The 20920-nt window shown below is 30.4% G+C and overlaps 1 protein-coding gene across 2 annotated transcripts in view; it reads right to left on the bottom strand.

Moving 5' to 3' along the window:
- The window catches only part of LOC111633926 (restin homolog), a 101202-nt gene that overhangs the window by 21035 nt on the left and 59247 nt on the right, over positions 1-20920 (bottom strand). For both annotated transcript variants that reach the window (XM_023378583.1, XM_023378582.1), the window contains exons 4-5: positions 3966-4154; positions 1585-1692 (exon numbers count right to left, since the gene is read on the bottom strand). In XM_023378583.1, the coding sequence (XP_023234351.1) occupies positions 1585-1692; positions 3966-4154 (297 nt within the window). The remainder of the gene's footprint in view (positions 1-1584; positions 1693-3965; positions 4155-20920) is intronic.

The following is a 20920-nucleotide window of genomic DNA, read 5'->3' as shown; positions in this document are numbered from 1 at the left end:
CAGAACTTTCATTTACTCGCATTTTTACGCATAAAATTTAATATTTCCGCAACTTTAACTTGCAACATCTTCACTGAAAAATTTGACATTACAATTATCAGTATGCCATATTCAGTATGCAAGAGTACAGGATCGAGAATGCAAATACCGTATTAAAGCATTTTCCGTGCAACATTTCCACCCTTTCGATCTCTTCTGGTAGAAATCAGTGCTTTTTCATTCTAGCCGCCGCACTGCAAAACGTTTCACTTGATAGACTGCCAGCAAATGCCTTTAATGTCTTTTTTAAATTGAAAATAAAAAAGTTCAATGGGACTAGATGCAATTACCCGATAAAATAAATCTCGACAAGTTTACGCAAGCATTAATTAATTATAAAATATAGCGATCTGTTTACAAATAATTACCAGTTCCAGAAAGTTTCTGGAACTGGTAATTATTTGTAAACAAAACGCTATATTTATACATATACATACAGAATACATACATATATATGTAGTTTTGATATAAAAATAACCTTACAACTGTCTTAAAATGTTTTACACAGAAAGCCGCCACTTGCTTGACATGAATCTTGTGTATCAATATGGTGCCAAATGCTCTACTGTGTGGACTATTCTATGGACAATTATTGTTACCAATTATTATTCTATATTAAACTTTACTAATATGTATACGCAGGACATAATAGAGATGGAAGATTTATTAATATATCTGCTGACAGATTTTTGCACACAAAGAATAACTTCTACTCATAAAATCTATAAAAATGTAAAGAGGAAAAGATAGATGAAAACTGAGACCAGATATGGAAGCTTAGAGGCAGGACGTCCTGATTAACTATATTCAAACTTCCAACACAAACCAAAAGTCATGTTATTCAAAATTTCCCCGAAAGGAGTTAGATAAGTGACCGGTATGATTCGATTGCTAAAGGAAAAGTATGATGGACAGGGGCACGACACAACTAATTTGAAGGTGGAGAGCATATATTTTAAACTAAATAAATTAAAAAATATGATTAAAAATTGCAGCCCGACACTGTGACGATATTATGCAAATAAAATCGGTTACTGATGATAAATCATAAAACAATTCTTTAATATATGTGTTATTTTATTAAAGACAAAAGCAAATTTGCATACTAATGAGATGGATAAAGAATTAAATCTTGGCCGAATATTTGATACCGCAGGACGTGGGACATCGTCGACATTTTTCAGAGTTATGCAAACCCCCTTTTAGGATCACGACCCACAGTTTAAGAAACCCCATACTATAGAATTAAACTGTTTTGCCAACATAAAATGCGTCAATGACAAAACATTATTTAAAAACTTGATACTTAGCGAAAAGTATTTCCATATCTTTTTTGGGCATTCAATGTAAGTTTGTAATGATGTATCTATCTTTGATAAATGTTTTGGCATTAAATGTATCCAAATAAAAAGTTGCAATGAAACAAAGATTCATAAGAATATTCATAATATTCTTTGTTAATTTTTGTTTTGTTTACTAAAAATAACATCACAAAATCTTTAAAAATATCATCTTTAACGATACGATGCATTTGTAAGAACTTACTCGGTTTTATATTTGGCTTCTTCTGGGAATTCGTTATTGGAACCGGTTTCTTTTTATTGGTATTAATTGCAGACGGGTTCTGTTTCATCCTAGTTGACGATATTGAAGCTATAAAAAAAGAATTTACTTCATCAGATATAAAGTTACTTATTCAAAATAGTTTAAGATATTGGTGTGTATTTTTTGAATTTATGTAAACCACACTAAAATTTTTAAAAATCAAACATTTGCTTTCTAATTCAGTTTATAGTTAAATGTTATAAATATACTTAGGAATTTGAGATGCAAATTTTCTTTAAAAAGGCTAAAATGTGATGAATTTTGCTGGACTCATTTGCAAAAACGGTTCAATCTGAGACGCATTGAAACAAAGATAAAGTTAGTGGGGTGTAAGATACCAATTCATGAAAGCATTGTCAAAGAAAAAAAAAAAATATGCACACACAATGATGGGAAATTGCCTGAATGTCAAAGACTGCGATTCTCTACACGACTTTTGAAAATTCGCCTTACTAGAGCACCTGTAATACTGAAGTAGCGTTCCTTGTCGTCTCAATACGTTTATAAATTGATGCACGTAATCCATGAAAATTTTTATTTAAAAAGTATTTTCACTTAGATACAACATTTTAAGTGTCATTAGTTAATTCTAAGTTATAAAAACCAAAAAAAAAAATAAATTCAAATGTGTAGGTGTTTAAGATTTTAAATTTGGTTATCACCAGTTATATGAAAATAATTTACGAAATATAATAAATTTCACATAAACTGAGTATGATCAAAGAATCTCTGAGAATATACTACAGACTCAATGTCAATACACACATGTAGCGAGATCAACGACTGCTATAATCAAGTCTGTGCACAAGATTTTTAAAGGGTGGGATTTTAAAAATATTTTTATAATATAGTTTATTGATTTAAAATACTATATATATTAGGTGTTTTATTTTGATTTTTTACTTTATTTAATTTTTTAAATTCTTCCCAAATTAGAAGTTAAACCCCCCAAATCTCAAGTGCATGGGCTTGAATTTTTCGTGCTTTTATAGGCACTCTTGATAAGTTTAAATCAGGTGTGGGCAATTCTTCTACAAAAAAAAAAATGTTATATGATACTGTTTTAATGTAAAATTGGGACAAACATTAAATTTTATATGAATTGTACTTAAAGAAAAGTACATTTGTGAAGAAAATGTGATTATGAATAATTAATCTTCAAATTTTTTTCTTACATCCTTATGATTTTAGTTCACAAAACATGCAGACTCATAATAAGTTATTTACGACAAACATATCTAAGGAGTTTGACAGTATGTGGGCCATATAAAAAAAAAAAAATCGCATGCAGCCTCAAGATGCCCATGCATCACATTGTTGTAACACCTAAATAGGGGCCAGTTTTCCATAAAAGAACTTCCGGGAGATCTTTTACGGAAAACTGGCCCCTATTTAGACATTACTAATATGAAAAAAAACCCAGAAAACTCCGTATGGTCAGCACAGTAGTGAAGCATAAAACCATAGCCAACTACCAGTGTTTGATGGTTTTATCCACTTGGCTACTGATGGGTTATAACAAGGTGACTGCTTCAAAAGGCAGAATGAGTGGGTGTCAAAATGCATAGTCAAAAATATTCAAATAAATAAAAATAACAAGCCAAATACAATGAAAGTCCTGTAAAAGCATTCTAAAGTTGTTCATAAAGAATGCCAATGCTAGAAATGCTCTCTACAGGCAACCACTCTGGAAATGGTGGTGCAAAATCAGTTTTGCCTCAGGAGGTTCAAGTTACCATTGAGTTGGCACTGTTCATTGTTATTGTATATACAGTAATACCCCAACTTATCCAGAGTTACGCGATTTTCAAATTTCGTCGATTCGTTTTTTGTTTGAGCACCACGCAACTCTCGATTACTCACTCCCCCCCACACTATTGTTCAGCTTACATGTTCAGACGTGTCGCACGGAATTGACACAAAGCTACAATTTATTCTGTGTTATTTATTTCTGTGTTTGTTATATCTATGGAGATTCGAGAGACTCTATGTGGTGATTTCTTGTAACCATGAACAAATCAAAAGACGAGATAAGATTAATGAGAACATTTATTAGCTTATATACAACCGACTTGGATTTTACACAAATTGTAAAATTATACCCCGACTTATGCGGTTATCGCTCAGTCCCACCTGTAGCATAAGTTTGGGGTATTACTGTACATACATACATACGGTATATACACATATGATAGATTAAAGTGGTGAAAGCACATTTTTATTTGCAAAAGTCGATTTTAATCAAGTTTAAATCAACTTTTACAAATGAAAATGTACAAAAATAAAAAATAAAAACTTTTGTATAAAATTCAAATTCTTACCTAATGTACTATTTGATCCTTTAAAATTTTTCTGTGTAGTAAGATTCTTTGAGGATTGATGGGAACCTGCAGAAACAGTAGAACTTTCACTGGGTGCAACTGGAGACGCCGATCGTGTCAACGTACCACCGTGGGGTCCTTTCGAATTATGATCTCGTTTTTGTAATTTTGATGCATTAGATGTTGCAGCTTTAAAAAGAAAAAAAAAATTATGTAAATTTAATATGATGTATTTTTCATTAATATTTTAACACAGACCTTAAACAAAACTTTATGAAAATTGAAAAGACAAATAAATTCATTCCTGATATAATTAATGCTAATTAAATATATTGGTGCATAAACTCATTGGGTCTACATAAATTACTTAAATTAGCTAGACAATGAACAAAACCAATAATTAATAATTATCTAGCACTTTAATGCTTCTTCCAGCAATTATTTTCTTAAAAGACAAATGTATTCGACCTCTTCATCGGCCCTCTTCAGGTATACGAGCAGAAAAAAAAATTACGAATGAGCTTCCAAAGGTTTGATGGAATTTTAACACAGCTAACGACATTCCAAATCTTTTCCTGCTTGTATACCTGAAGAGAGCTAAAGAAGAAGCCAAAAACATTTGTTTTTTTTTTTTTTTAAATAATTGCTGGAAGAAGTGTTAAAGTGCTAGATAATCATTAATTAGGGGCTGTCCATAAATTATTTGTCTGCAATTTTCTTGAAAGTTTTACTCTCCCTCCCCCATTGTCCCAGTTTGTCCAAGATTCTGCAACCTCCTCCCCTCTTCAAATATCCAGCAAAAGTCAATTCCCCTCAAAACCTTTATCACTTTATGAATAATAAAATGCATAAACTGTGTAAAATTTAATGAAATAAAACGAACGTCCATTGAAGTTCAACCCCTCTCTTCCTCCTTGTCTGACTTGTCGTAAGCTCCTCCCTCCCTTCCAATGTGGATGTAATTTATGGACAGCCCCTTATCTCGCTTCCGGCTTCTGTGTTTTAAACCAATGATACAAAATTTAAAATATTTAATCAATAAGTCTCACTTTTTATACCATACAGTATAAGCTTTAATATCACTTTTATGTTTGTTGATATATTTACAGTGAGCTATAGTAATGGCCCCAATATAAAACATGGTATTGTATGTACCTCCTTTATTGAGGAGTATGCTAGAAATATCAGATTTTATCAAGTACCATCCATGTATCCCTATCATTATAATGGAGTCTACATAATGACAGGAATGTAAATACAGGTAATCTTAAACTATGAGAAGACAATGACTTAACTAATCTATATGTGCAAGGTCCTACTAATACTAGAGATACAGGTGTAAATTTTGTCTCTGGATGTAAAGACAGTAGCTTAGCTTGAAAGAATATGGAGTATGATTGTGGGATTTAGATAACTTCGTTATTTAAACAATAGAATTGGAAACTATAAAAGCCATTGTAAATTCTTGATAATTTGAAGCACTTGTTATAGACCATTCAGTATAAAACAATATAAGCAAGCTCTTCAAATATGTAAGATAATAACTGACTTAATAAATGGACAATATTGAAACAAACTTCTTAATGGTACATCTGGCGGCAAGTTAAATTTCCTAAAAACTTGACAAATGATTTGTTTAAGTCTAAAAAAAAAAGGAAAACATAAATTTACTTTAGATCAACGATGAACAACCTCTTCTGGATTCAGGCCACGTACATTTTTTTCTTATAGAATTGCAGGTTTAAAGCCTGCTGAGTACCATAATACTCCATATCCACCAGTGCACTAGATATTAAAAATAAATATATGCCAATAATACAAAGTATTAATATATAGTCTATTCTCATCTTGCTCTCTCTTATTTTCATAAAATTGCATTACAAAAGCACTGGAAACCACATATTAGACTTCATAAGCAACATGCACTGAGTCCAGGCCACAGATTGCTTATTAGTGCTTTAGAGGAATCATAACTAAAAACAGTATCATTATAAGTAAAGAATGACACTACTAATCAGTGGAATAAACTGGATTCCAATGCTTCCATTACAACTTCTGTAAGGGTAGAAAAAGTCTTCCGTCTCATTGGTAAACTGTGACCTTTGAACAGTTAAAAGTCTAATTTTAAATTTATGCTGTATAATCAAATACTGATTAAATACTTTAAATTATATATTATTGGTTACGTGCAAAAGCTAACTAATTTTTGAAATTTATAATTAATTATGGACTTAAAATTTATATCATCTCTGCGAGCAGTCTTATATTAAAGATACAGGTATTGACTATATGTTAGCTGTGCTTGCGACTGTGAAGTCATGAGCATATATAGTCATAAGATGGAGAGCAGTAGTAGCAGTGTGCATGTGTTCTTGTCCTCTATCCATTAGTTTGCATTTAGCAAGCAAACAAAATGGCAGCTATGATTAAAAATTATTCCAAGTTTAAGGTTCATGCAGACATCAGAATTTTGCAAGCAGAAGTAAACCAGAGAGAGAGATTCATCGCAGATTAGAAAATGTTTACGGCTAGAATATTTCAAGTAAAAAAAAAGTATATATAAGTACTGTACAATTCACTAACCTTATATGTAGTCTAGCAAGATAAAAAAAATGCCATTCAAACATTTTCAGCATACAATGAAGTATATGTATGTGTATGTATGGGGATGCAACAAATTTAAAGATGGCTGAACTGCACTTGAATGATATCCCAGAAAAATACTAAGGAGTTTACACACTGATGAAGCTTGGATGTAAGGTTTGATAAGAGTAGATCAAGGAATCTAAATCCACAAAAAATAAGCATCAACTTGTAACTGTCTGCACTATAGGGCCACATATGTTGTTCTGTTACTGCCAGTTATAGTGGATACCTATAAAATAAATGTTTATTTTGACCTTAATGGGGTCTGATAGGATCCAACAACATTTATATAAAACATGGTGCAGTCAAATATTTATTCTCATCTTCCAAATAAAGTAATTCTGTCAAAACATAAGAACTGGTGACATTCAGAACAAAGTTTTACTATATTCATCAGTTGTAGAGAAAATAAGCCAGATGAAGACATTAAGAAGAAATAGTAATTCTTCTTAATGTTAGAAGACTCTTTGGACACATACATAATACATAAAATTTAAGCAGATCTTCAAAATTCAGCTCAAGTATTGCCAGAGGCAGATGTAATTACAAAATTTGCATTACAAAACTTTGTAACCTTTATTGAGGCAAGAGACAACATACTATTTGATCACTAAAACGCTTTATGAAGCCTTCAAAGAAAAGTGGCACAAGATTATATCAAAAATGGTGCATACGGAAGTTTACTCATCTTATTTTGTCCACAAAGTATGTGTCTACAGCCAGTCGTGAGAATGCCCCAATAGGAATTCCTGTTGTACTGTTGTAGCCAAGTTTGCAGAGCTCTGTTTAAACTTCATAGAAGTCCTGGTAGTAAGACAATACCGGCATGATATACTAGTGATGTTCAGATACATTGATGACTTCAAAATATGATAAAAAGGAGAACAATGTGAAGAATTTATAACAGACATTAACTATAATCCAGTGGAAATGATGCTGGAGGTCAATTGGGAAGATGGGAAGTTAACTACTTGGATATCTTAATATATGTAGAATGGGACAAGTTTATTACATTGATTTATAAATTAATATTCCATCATACATCCACTTCAACTCAAGAACCATTCAAGTATATAATTGTGGCATTTAGATCACTTGTTCAGAGAGCTCTGGTATACTCATCAAGCATAGAAAGTTATGATCGGATCAGAGGTATCAAGGTAAGTACAAAGTTCACTGCCTACCATCTAAACTATTCTGAAACTTAGTGAAGTATGTGCAAAAAGAGTATCATATGACAAAGAAAAATAAGGAGCCACAAAATATAATATTCATCAAAGCAATGGGAATGAACAGTGAAAATAGTTAGGTTGAAGGAAGAAATGTTAGGATGATCATAATCAGTCATGCCATAGTATATAACAGGATCAAGAATCAAATGGAACCTGCACAGAAAGATCAGACGAGTGACATTTACAGTATTCCAGTTGAATTTGATAAACAGTAAACACAAAGTGTTACATAGTTAGCACATAACCCCACACACTTGTTGATAGAATGAAAGAATATTTAGAAAATTTCCAGAAAGGATGGTTGAAACAGTTCTAGCCAAAGAGCTAATCGTGAACAATAGGAGAAAAGATCAACAAGGAAAAACAAGAATAATGATATCCAACTTTAATATGGACAACTGAGAAATTGACAATAGCCACCATAATCACCCACGTTGAATAAAAAGTGGGACTGTTAGATCCATGGGTGTGGCTTTTGACAGTTGGTCAACAAACAATGTGGAGACAAAAGATATAATATGCATGTGTTGGACTATGTTGTTCACATCAATCATTGTTAACAACTATTATCCATTTGATCAATTTCATTTATTAGATATATTATCAATAAGTCTTTTAGTTTTATTTTATCTTTAAATAGCATTTTACAGTTCAAACATAATTGATGTTTGAATCCATAACTTATTATTGGATTTTATTCATTTGTTCTGTGTGTCAATTTCATTAAATGTTTGATCTGACAATAAGACAAAAAAAAGTCATACCAAAGCATTAAATCAGAGATAAATAAGTTGACTCTTGAATTATATAGTGGTTCTTTGAATTTAATTAATCATAATGTTTAAATCATCATCCTAAAATGCCCAACTAATTTCCAAAAACATAACTTCTAACTTATATAGGCACTGTATTATCATATTAGCATAAAAAAAGCTTAATACAATACTTTCTGATCACCAACTAACACTTGCTTTGTATGCAGCAACAAGTACAATCTGCATGCCATACTACAAACATTACATTTACAATATTACAATATGGCATGATAAATATTGTAATATACAGCAATACATACATTTATTTTATGGTATGTCATTTTCCATGACATGCACATGTATGACTATCAGTAAAGCAGCAGTTTCATTCTTAACCTTCTGCTTTAATGTGTCACATTCTAGTTAGTTTGAGGAATTGTGCTTACAAACACTATTGATTGAAAATGGTTACTCCATACCACATATACTGGGCTTAAGGGAAGTTCTTTTATGAAAGTAACTATTTCTGCTTCAATGGTAGTTTTTATTTGCAGAAACAGGGAGTACCTATGGACTCATTTCTTTCGGCTATCTTAGCTGAATTAGTTATGAGAGCCATAGAATGTAGTGATTTGATCCCCACTTTGTATACATTACCTGCTTCTATATCTGTGGTATGCGAATGATGTGCTGCTAGCTTGGGATGACTTGAAGGGCAAGTTACTACAATTTATACAATTCTTGTCAGCCGTTTTCCCGACTATCTTGTTTACTAAAGAGGAAGAAAGAGGTAAAAAGATCTCTTTCTTGGATTTACTTGTATACAGATCACCCATTGAATCTTCCTTTTTTTTTGTTGAAAATTTGTGAAACATAGTTTCACAAATTCATTGAACCGTCTTATATTATCCCTCCTACTGTCTTCCAGCCTGCTAGGTACAAAAATTCAGCAATTATAATGCTTATACATAGGACTTTTTTGTACCCAACCTCCTAGCTGCTTGAGGATGAAGAGCTTGCCCACATAAACTTCATATCTTTGATTATTCTCTATCCTTCCGTTTGTATTATTTAATTCATCTGATATATTCCTTGTCTGAAGTTTTTTATAGCACATTTTTATCTTCTAATCCTAATATATTTGTATTGTATTGCAGCTCTTAGAATTTAAAAATTAATATAATCTCTTTCTCTCGTCGGTATAGCCTCAGCTATTGATCTTGGTAATGTTAATGTTTTTAAAAGTTTCCTTTCAGTCAAATGTGATTATATTTATTTATAGAGATTACATTAATTTTAAAATTCTAAGAGCTGCAATACAATACAAATATATTAGGATTAGAAGATTAAAATGTGCTTTAAAAAAACTTAAGACAAGGAATACATCAGATGAATTAAAGAATACAAATGGAAGGATAGAGAATAATCAAAGATATGAAGTAAATAAATATAAAAGATTAGTTAAAAAATTCCAATATCCCACCATTGAGGAATTGACGGAATGGAAAGAGAATCTTATTTTAAACAAAACAAGAATAGATATCCCAACAAGCATCAAAGATATATTAAATAAAGGATTAGACTTTAATGGTCCAAATAAATGGAACTGAATTTAACCATACATTTAATATTACTGAATTTAATCAAAATATGTAGTATTCTTTCAGATATTGATTCAAGTATGAAAATGAAATTAAGTAATAAAATTAAAAAATATGTAAATAAAGAAGGAAGGAAATCAATAATTAAAGATAAGAATTACTTTCAATATAAAAATCAAATTAAAAAATTATATAATTTCTTAAAGGAAAACGAAATAGAAATCATAAAAGCTGATAAATCCAAACAAATTGTAATAGTTACCCAAGAATGGGTTAAAAATAAGAAACAAGAGATAATAAAGAATACAAAATTCAGAAAACTTCCTATAAACCCTATTGAAGTTATATATTTAGAACTTAAAAAAAAAAAATTACAAAATTAGAACAACTAGGAGAAATTAATAGAAATGAGAAATGGTTTATATTAAATGAAGGAAATGATTGCACGCCAAAATTAAATATACAACTAATAACTCATAAGATAGGAGAGAAAGTTCGGCCAATAGTAGACTTTAAGTACTCAACACTATATAAATTGGAAATATTTCTAAAGCAACAACTTAAACAATACCAAAACTCCCAATTTGCAATTAGAAACACAGATGAACTCCTAGACGATAGCAAGTTTCGACATTATAGATATGTATCCGTCAATAACGTGGAATCTAATAGAGGATAAATTAAAAAATCTTAAAGTTAAAAATGAAATAAAATAAGTTTAATAGAATTTGCATACAGAAGTAATTATTTTGAGGCTGATGACGATTTTTATATACAGACTAGTGGAATAAGCATGGGATCAGTAATAGGACCAAAATTAGCAGAATTAATAATGATAGATATAGATAACAAAATTAGCAATATAAAAGGCATAAAATTTTATAAACGATACGTGGATGATATTTTAATAATATACAATGAAACTGAAATAAAGATAGAAAAAATCAACAAACAAGTTAATAATATACAAGAGATAAAATTTAAAACAGAAATAGAAGATGCAACCAGAAAAGAAATTAACTACTTGGGCATTATGATAAGAAGATTAAAACAGAGCTTAGAATTTAGAACATTTAGAAAGCCAGGTTCAAGTCAGATAACAATAAGATATCAGTCAAACGTACCACTTCATGTCAAATATAATGTATTTAAAATGGAATATTCTAAAATAAAAAACAGAACAAGTCAAGAAATACACACATTTGCAGATTTAGCTGAATTAAAAAAGAAATTTCTCCTAGCGGGTTACCCACAAAGACTGTTAAAAAAATGGGAACTTAAAATAAATAATCTTAAAAAGCCACAAGACAATAAAAAAACAAATGATGTAAAGTATATCGGCTTTCCATACATCAGAGGACTACACGAACAAATTGATAATGAAATAAGTAATATAAACTTCAAGTTAGTACTGTCATACCAAAAAATGTATACAAGGCTTAAACAGCTCAACACTGAGAAAAAACAACTATCAACTGAAACTAAAAATGTAATATATAAAATTCATTGTACTTGTAGAGATAAGAAATATTATATAGGAGAAACTAAAACGAAGTTAAAAACCAGATTAAAAGAACATATAGCAGATCTAAAATACAATAGATTAAATTCTGCCTTTCATGATCATTGCACCCTGAACAATTGTAAAATAGATTGTAAAATAGAAAAAGATTTTTATGTAAAGGATTTTTTATGTAGAAAAGTAATTTTTAAAACATGTTGCCACAATGTGGCCTACTCGTCAAGTCACGTGACTGTGTAGTAGACATTGGGCACGCTTAACTGGGGGAAAAGGGGGGAGGAAAGGTCAGCGAAATACATTTGTAAAGAAGGATTACTTCAGAAGATTAGCATGTAAATTTTAATTGTTAAATCAATTTAAACGTAATTACAAGTGTGTAGAAGAAATTTTAAAATTGTTTAAACTCATCGAAAAGTTGGCTGAAGAGGGGCAAGAAATGTCTGAAACGTGTACAAATGAAAGAAACACATATCAACTGAATAAAATTTAATTCTGTGATTTGCCAAGTGTCTGTATAAATACAATAAATAATTTGTGTTTGGATTAAAAATTACTGGCACGGTTTCAAAAATACCAGAATAAGAATTCCAAAACTGAAACGGCAATAATCATCAGAAGATGCATAAGGGTCAACAAAACAACAATTACAGAGAAAAACTGCAAGGTGAGATTGATAGACATATTACAGATTTAAATTACCTTAAAACACATTTGACTGAAAGGAAACTTTTAAAAACATTAACATTACCAAGATCAATAGCTGAGGCTATACCGACGAGAGAAAGAGATTATATTAATTTTAAAATTCTAAGAGCTGCAATACAATACAAATATATTAGGATTAGAAGATTAAAACTTGTTATAAAAAACTTAAGACAAGGAATACATCAGATGAATTAAAGAATACAAACAGAAGGGCAGAGAATTACCCACATAAAATTAGCAGTGTGTAGGATATTCTCTTACCAAGTTTAATTATTTAGTCAGTCAAGTAAAAAAATGCATTATTTCCATGATCCACTTTATTTCGTAAGAAGGAACTGGTCTTTGTGTCACCAGCCATCCTGTATCTAGGCCCCTTCATTATGTACTGTACATGCCAAGTCTTTAGAGAACTTGGGTATATATTACCACTAGCTCCCCAGCCTACATTGCGTAGGATACTTTGACAGATAAAGACAGATAAAGACAGGTTTTGAAAAGTCTGGAGTTTATGCTATACCTTTAGAAAATCCACTAACTGGATCAAATTTATTATATATAGGTGCCACTACCAGAATGTTCCATGTTCATTTCGCAGAGCATTGTGAAGATATTACACTTGGGAGATGTTCAACAGAGATAGCCAAAAACGTGATGCAATATAACTTTGATCATCTTTGGTCACAAGTTTCACTGGTAAAATGCTGTGGGGATAGGAGAATCTTGTTTATTTGGGAGTCTTTGTTTATTACATCAATGTTTCCATGCTTGATATTCCAGAGCTATGGATTGCGCTGTTAAATTTGCTAAAATCGTAGGTCACAGTTATGTGACGAAAATAAACTGACGACAAAGGAACTCCAGTGTTTACGTTTTGTTTAACTTTTCTTATCAATTATTTCTGTTATTTTTGTTAACCATTGTCATCGTATATTATATTTATTTTGTAATGGCACATAATTTTGTATTTAAATTTTTATGTTCCATGCTCATGCGTGAAGAGCAATTTGAAATGTGTTCTATCTGTAGATTTATAATGTTCCATCTGCCATATTACCTGAAGAAAACAGTTGCAATCGGAAGTGCTTGTGCTTAATTAAACATTTATTGGTAATGCCAAGAGACAGTTTTTATATTTTCATTTATTATTTGTAAAGAAATAACCATTTCTAGTGAATAGATAATGGTGCATAATTATACAACCCATTTTATATAAATAAATTAATTTCTTTATGAGTAAGATCTTGTTTTAGTTAAAAAGTTCCAGATCATGCACTCAAACTATGACATTTTAATACAATATTTTAAAAAACAGACATTTCATAAGTTTGATAAATGCATTCACAAAGATAATCTAATCATTGGAATAGTTAACATCTTGCAACCAGTATCAGAATGCTCTGTGAACATAACTGATGTTACTTTCAAGTAGGATATAAAATATATAGTCTTTGTTTTTGTTTAATTTTTCTCAAAATACATTTGCTTATTGAAGATTTTATAACGTTTTATGGTAACAAATAGGATAAATTTTGTATTTTCAGTGTTCTGGGAAACGACAAATAATTTCAATTGTGACAGATCCTCATAGAAACACAGCATATGCTAATCATAAAGACATCTGATTATCGTCATATTTATTAGAACCAGATTATTATTATTAAAATTATCATGAGATGGCTGCATAACTGCCTACCTCTGGACAAATTAATTAGTTTCTAATCATTACTGAGCTATAATAGCCAAATAATTTTAAAGATTTTACTGTTTGGATAAAAAATAGGCTTTATCTCGACAAAATGTCCTAAGGTCAAGCATTGTTGGCTTGTAGAAAAGTCAAACCAAATTAAATCTCTTTCCTGAACCCCTTGACAGGGCTACCATTGATGGCTGATCTTGATGAGAAACACTTTGCAGAAGATTCACCACACATTAATCCCAACCAAACAGCTAAGTATGTAATGTGGCATATCAGTTATCTTGCTATACAACATATACTGCCAGAACCAGAAATTATCTAAGGATCTGTTGAAACAAATAAAGCTTAAACAATCTCCGTAGATCTAGAATGAAATTTTAATTTTGAAAAAAATATATACTGATTAACATTTTCAATCAATACTGATCTTTGGGTCATTTACATTCTATAAATTGAATGCACTGAAGAATGCATTACAAAAATTTAAAACTAACATAAATCGTAATATAATTTAATTAAATTTTAAATTTTTTTAACACATTCTTTAACGCATTCCATTTACAGAATATAAATGATCTGATGATCATTATAGATCAAAGACATTAGTTAATATATATTTTTTCAAAATCAAAGTTTCATTCTAGATCTACAAAGATTGTTTAAGCTGTGTTTACTGTACTCCAGTGAATTACTGTTATCCAGTGAGCAGTAGTTAAGTTAGAATCTGTTGCAACTTCTGTAATCTGAAAGAAAACCAGTTTCCATTTCCTTCCAGACCTGTCAAAGATCTTGTTAAATCCTAAAATTTCAGATCATTGCTCTAATTTCAGGAACTAACAGGATCCGCAAGCAAGATTTCATGATATCTAAACTCATGAAGTGAATGCTGCATTATACCCCATTTTCATAAAATAGCTTCAAAATTAATATGCAATAAGATAAAGTTATGCACATTTGAAATATTATTAGTAAGAATATGTTTGGAACAGTTGAATGCAATATTTACAGCTCTTAGATAGCAATAAAAAGAAAAACAAATCAGTTTTATACAAGGTTTCTGATCCTAGGATTAAGAGCACCTCTAATGAGAGATTTTGGAACCAAAACTTTTTATGAAGTTCTTTCTTTTTGTACCAAATTTGGACACATTCAAATTGTTACATCAAAAGCCAAAAAGCCCTAAATAAGGAAAGCTTAACTACAGCCATCCAGTATTTTATAATATTACTATTCTCATAATTATTTGACAATCTCATCAAATGACTATTTCTTTCGAATATCTAGAACAGTGATTCTCAACCTTTTTTTCGTCACAGTACACTTTTAATAATTTAAAAATTTTGCGACACACACACGGTTACTTTGGTAAGAACCGCAGGACAACCGGTGACGTCATAACAGTGATTTTTAAACGCAGTTGGTTATTTAAGTCATACTTTCTAAATGCCTTGGTAACTACAGGCAACACCGGTTACAATTTCTAAACATGCTCTAGGAAGGTAGAACCAATTAAACTACTTGTCTGACGTCGCTTATGTATGGATATTTGCAGTGGCGTCACACTTCAAAAATCTCATGGCACAGTGGTTAAGAATCACTGATCTAGAAGAAACACTTTAATATAATTAACCTAACGTAAATGAATATTAAATGTATGGTAAGCACAACAAAAATTAAATCAAGCGATTTGAAACATCCTACATATTAATATGCTGTATTATAAAATTAAAAATAAAGATCTTCCATCTATATTGCAAATTAATTTTGAATACTATAATATCTGGTAGAGACAAAAAATAAACCAAACTTTTAATATACTGTAAACATGAAAAAGTTATGAGTATTTACAGATCACCTTTTGCACCTATACACTTATGCCTTTACTCCACCACATATGTAAAAAATGTTTGCATTAAAAAGTTTTAAGCCAAATTTATATTCAAATTTAAACAGTTTGGTTCTGCATTATATGTATTTACCTGAAGATATCTGTTAACAGATGAAAATATCAACAAAGTTTGTGAAGGTTTTGAATGTTTGATGTCACTTAAGTGCTGTATATCTTTAAATTCTTTAGTTTTTCTTCATTTTCTTCTAGCAATTTCTCATAACATTTTAATTTGTTATGCCTTTCTTCAATTGTAAAGCACAAAAAGAGACTTTAAGGACATTTGCACTTATTAGATACTTTCTTTAAAAAGTCTGAGTACCTTAAAAAAAGAACCAAGTGGCAATCCTGCTCTTGCTACTATTCTGCATCATCTGGAGTACAACTGTTGCAGCACTTTTCACCTCTCCTGATAATTTGAATCTTAGACCCTTTAGTAACCAGTAATTGATCACTTCTACACAAATAAGTTATGCCATTTATATACTTGTGTATGCAACAAGATGTCATTAACATACACTTACAGCTACATGTTAAATGCTTTGATAAAGTTTTTACTATTGATAATTTTGGTCCAAAATTTAATTTTGATTTGATGCTTGTAGTGTGTCATTTCACAATTTCAACGGTGCATACATACATACTCCAATACTTAGATTTTTGTTTTCTAATCCATACAAATGTAGATGTCCTATACAATTAACAAATACCAATTTAGAAAATGTTCCTAGAAAATGTTCAAATGCACACATGCATGAAATTACAGCTGTTGCTAGGCAATATCAAAAGTTTGGTTTGTTTTTTTACTCTGTTACATATATATTTATAATAGTTTAATTTAGTTTAAAATATATTTTATATTAACAATACCTGTTTGTCTTTTTTCTTTTCCTTGTGATGTTTGATTAGAAAATTTGTCGGTACTTTCAACACTACTTCCAACAGATCTAAAACATTAAAAATCATAATTACAGTTAAATTACGTTAAAAATTAATAATAATTTATGGAAAATGATATGCAACCCATAAAGATCTTATGAAGGTATACCAAACATGGCGTTATTTAAAGAAAGAAGTGCAAACAAACTGTGCAGAGAAACTGCATTAAGAGGAATGTGATAAGAGATAAGGTTAATTAGATAGGACTTTGTTAATCATATAAAAGTAGACATTTCCAACAAACAGTTATTAGAAAAATAAATTTAATGATATATATTTTGTGGACAATTTAATATAATGAAGAACATTTACATTCATTTACAATATTAATGCCTGTAATCAATAATACAACATCATGGCTTATCTTATTATTTTATCCATTAAAATTAAAACAAATAACCTTATAAAATATTTATTTACTAAAACACCAAGTAATTGTATACTATTTACGGGAACTTTGCTTCCGAGAAGAGAGTATATTACCAATATTTATAGTAAATAAGTATTTTATTTTGATTTTGTTTTAAATCTAAGGTTACTAGTTATAAAGAAGTGAACAAAATAGAAGCTATCATTTCAAATGATAAAAGTACAGTCTTCCAAAATGAATGCTATCATTTTAAATTACTGTAATTATGTTAATGATCGATGGGTGTATGTGATGTACACCAATCGATAGAGTAACCGTATGAGTTTCGTCTCCCATCTGCATTCAAACATCTTGCCATCTACTACTTCTAGGAAGCATCAGAAATGAAAATAGTGACTTTGCAACAGAAAAGACTTTTTGTATTCTACAACAGTTTGCAAATTTGGAATCAATCATCATTGTGCAAGAAATAATCTGCAGGAGATGCACGATTCTAAAGCTCCACATCTACAAAATTGTGGCTGCTATGGAAGGAATAACAATGGATATGCTATAGCAAGCATAGGACGACTTTGAGTATCAGTTGGATGTGTACTATATGACACAAGGAGCATTGAGAAATTGTAATGGGCAAATACAAAACTTGGACCAGTTTTCCAATATTTCAACATATATTTACAATGGATAATAATTAACATAATTACAGTAATTTAAATTGATATTCAAAGTCTATCGAAAATAATGCTATCTAAATTGTTCATGTTTTGTAAAAATTCATTTTATATTGAATAAAAACATAACAAATTTTGATAATATTTTAAAAAATTAACATAAAAATGAATTCTATCAATCCCATAAAATGGCATCTGCAGTTGATAAATGTCTACTTTACAGATCAGCAAAAGAATCATCAATTTTTTAGAAATATGATTCAAAGTACAATTGACACTTTAGCTTGGTGGGATTGATTGCAATTCTTATTACCTTTTAGTATGTTTTCGTTTCAGCCATGCACCAATCCCCCACCGGATCTGACACCACTGCGTACTGTAGTTAAAAATGATCAGAATATTCAATAATTGTTTGTTGGATTTTCAATAAAGATAACTATTAAATTATGTTTTTATGACAATCAGATTAGTAATAACACTGAGAGAAAAATTAATAAATATTAGTTGCAAATTAGTTGCAAGACAACAAATATTACATGCTGTAAGACAAAGTGAAAATGTGCCATAACCGTAACATAAATATATTAAAAGTAGTTTGTAAATTTTAATTATCATAAAGTTAATCATCTAATTTTAAAGATATTAAGTTGCAAATAATAATTTAAAATATTACATAATAATAGTTAATTGCACACAATAATTTTCTAGTTGAGATTTTTTTTAAATTTGAAAAATGGTTAATAGTTTTATACATTTTAACAAATAAGTTTAGTTCTTGAAAGTTTTCATCAAAAACTATCATTCTATAACACTCCTTCAACTGCCATATATCATCGGGCTATAATTTGGCAATAATAATTACAGTATAAATTACTAATAAATTTGACCCTAGAGAGAGGTGTTAGGCATCATCTCATAATTAATTTAATAATTATAATTTAATTAAATAATTTTAGATTAGACTGGAAGAAAAGAATCAACCTGGAGTGGGACTCCAACCCGCAACTGTCGCTTACCATGCGATTGCATTACCAGTTACGCTACCTGAACCTCTGGTCCAATCTCCACTTCCAGTATATTTAACATTACAATATAACCCATCGTCAGTTACTACGGCGCCAACTGAGGACGCATTCGGTGCCCTCGTCCTGTAAATTCCCACACAAGGCACTCAGTCAGCCATCACATATCCGGCAATGCATATATAAACATCTTTACTAAACCTGATACATTGCAATAACACTCTTCAACTGCCATATATTGCATGTATATTGCTGTATAATATTATTGCAATGTATTGGGTTCAGTAAAGATGTTTATATTTATATATCATATATATATATATGCCTTGCCAGGTATGCGATGGCCAATTGAGTGCCTTGTGTGGGAGTTTGTGGACGGCAAGTGGTTAATATGATTTTGGAGGTTACAGAATGTATTAAATTACTTTAAAAAATGAAAAATAATTAATTCTATCCCAGGATTTCCCAAGATCCCGAGAAACAGTTCACTTTTATCCCGGAATCCCAGGACAAGCAAAAGACCAGGAAATGAGAAACCCTAGTTACATGCAACTTTGTGATTTTGCAATCACAGACAATTCATTACTGTGACTTTCTAATGAGTGATTTTAATATATGATGTAATCACATGAATTTTTGCTCTCTTATCACAATATCGTATTCATTTTAATATCAGAAAGGCAACTACTAATGTCTGAAATTAATAATCTGCTTTTGAAAATAAGCATTTGCAAGGAATTGATGTGGCTAACATATCAAGCATTTCTTGGGTCAATAACCACAACTTGTACATGTATTTATTCTTCTACCAGCATAATAAATGATCACATTTTCAAGGCAAAATGTTGGCTTACATATATATATATATATATATATTGCTGTACTTCAAATATGGCCTTAGAAGATGAAAAGTTTAATGCTTTTCAAATTTTCTTTGAAGTTTTCATACATTAAACTAAACTATGGTAAAATTTATCTTAACTTTGGACCACTGTGAAAGCTAAGGATAGTTGAGCACTAATAAATAATTCATGACAAAGTATAGTCTAAAGGTGTAATAATTTGTGTGTGTCTGCCAAAATAGTGACAATATTTTGGTATTCATATGATTAATAACGTCATTAAATCACTGTAAATTAAAAATTTTCACTAACGTTAAGTATAAATAACTAATGTAACTCTGTTGCTACAGAAACAGCAGTTAACAGCATGGAGATTTCAAATGTAAATTTGTTAGCACAGTTCTTGAAATTGCAGTCAAAAAAGCAGTTATTCACAGCACATCTGCAAGGTAAACCTATAAATAGTAGTAAGATAATTACATCTACTTTCCAACTATATTTTGTTGTGAATTACTTATTAGTGTTCAGCAGCCCATAGCTTTCACAGCAATACAAAGTTAAGGTGAACTTTACTATCAGTCAGGAAATTACACCGGACTGTTACCAATTGTCAATCACATGATTAACAATCCAGTGATCATGCTTTCTAAACTAACAAAATCAAAGATCGCAACTGTGATTTTGTTATCTTTGTGATTAAATCATAGATACTGATGTTATGCTCATCACTACTATGTGGCTCAACTTCAGTTCTTTCCTGTTCATTTTCTGTCAGTCAGTCCAGGCTTTATTATTACTTTTTCTACTTGACCTTCTATCTTAAAAGCTGATAAGTTTCTAACAATTTCTCCCTCTGCATATATTGCTCAGAGAACTACAGTGGGTGACCGGTTAATGAACAAATAGGATAACGAACACTTTTGTGAAAGGACAATGAAAACATGATCGGATAACGAACACCCCACAGAACAAACACAAGAAGAAGCGACGTAAAATAATGAATACCGATTGGTCTTCCCTTGTCTTCAGGCAACAATTCGAAACTTTTTGGAGTGCGGAAGACGTC

The sequence above is a fragment of the Centruroides sculpturatus genome, unplaced genomic scaffold (genome assembly GCF_000671375.1).
Source record: "Centruroides sculpturatus isolate CEXI.00-Female unplaced genomic scaffold, Cexi_2.0 scaffold903, whole genome shotgun sequence".
Taxonomy (NCBI): Eukaryota; Metazoa; Arthropoda; class Arachnida; order Scorpiones; family Buthidae; genus Centruroides; species Centruroides sculpturatus.
This window is presented reverse-complemented; position numbering and strand designations above follow the sequence as displayed.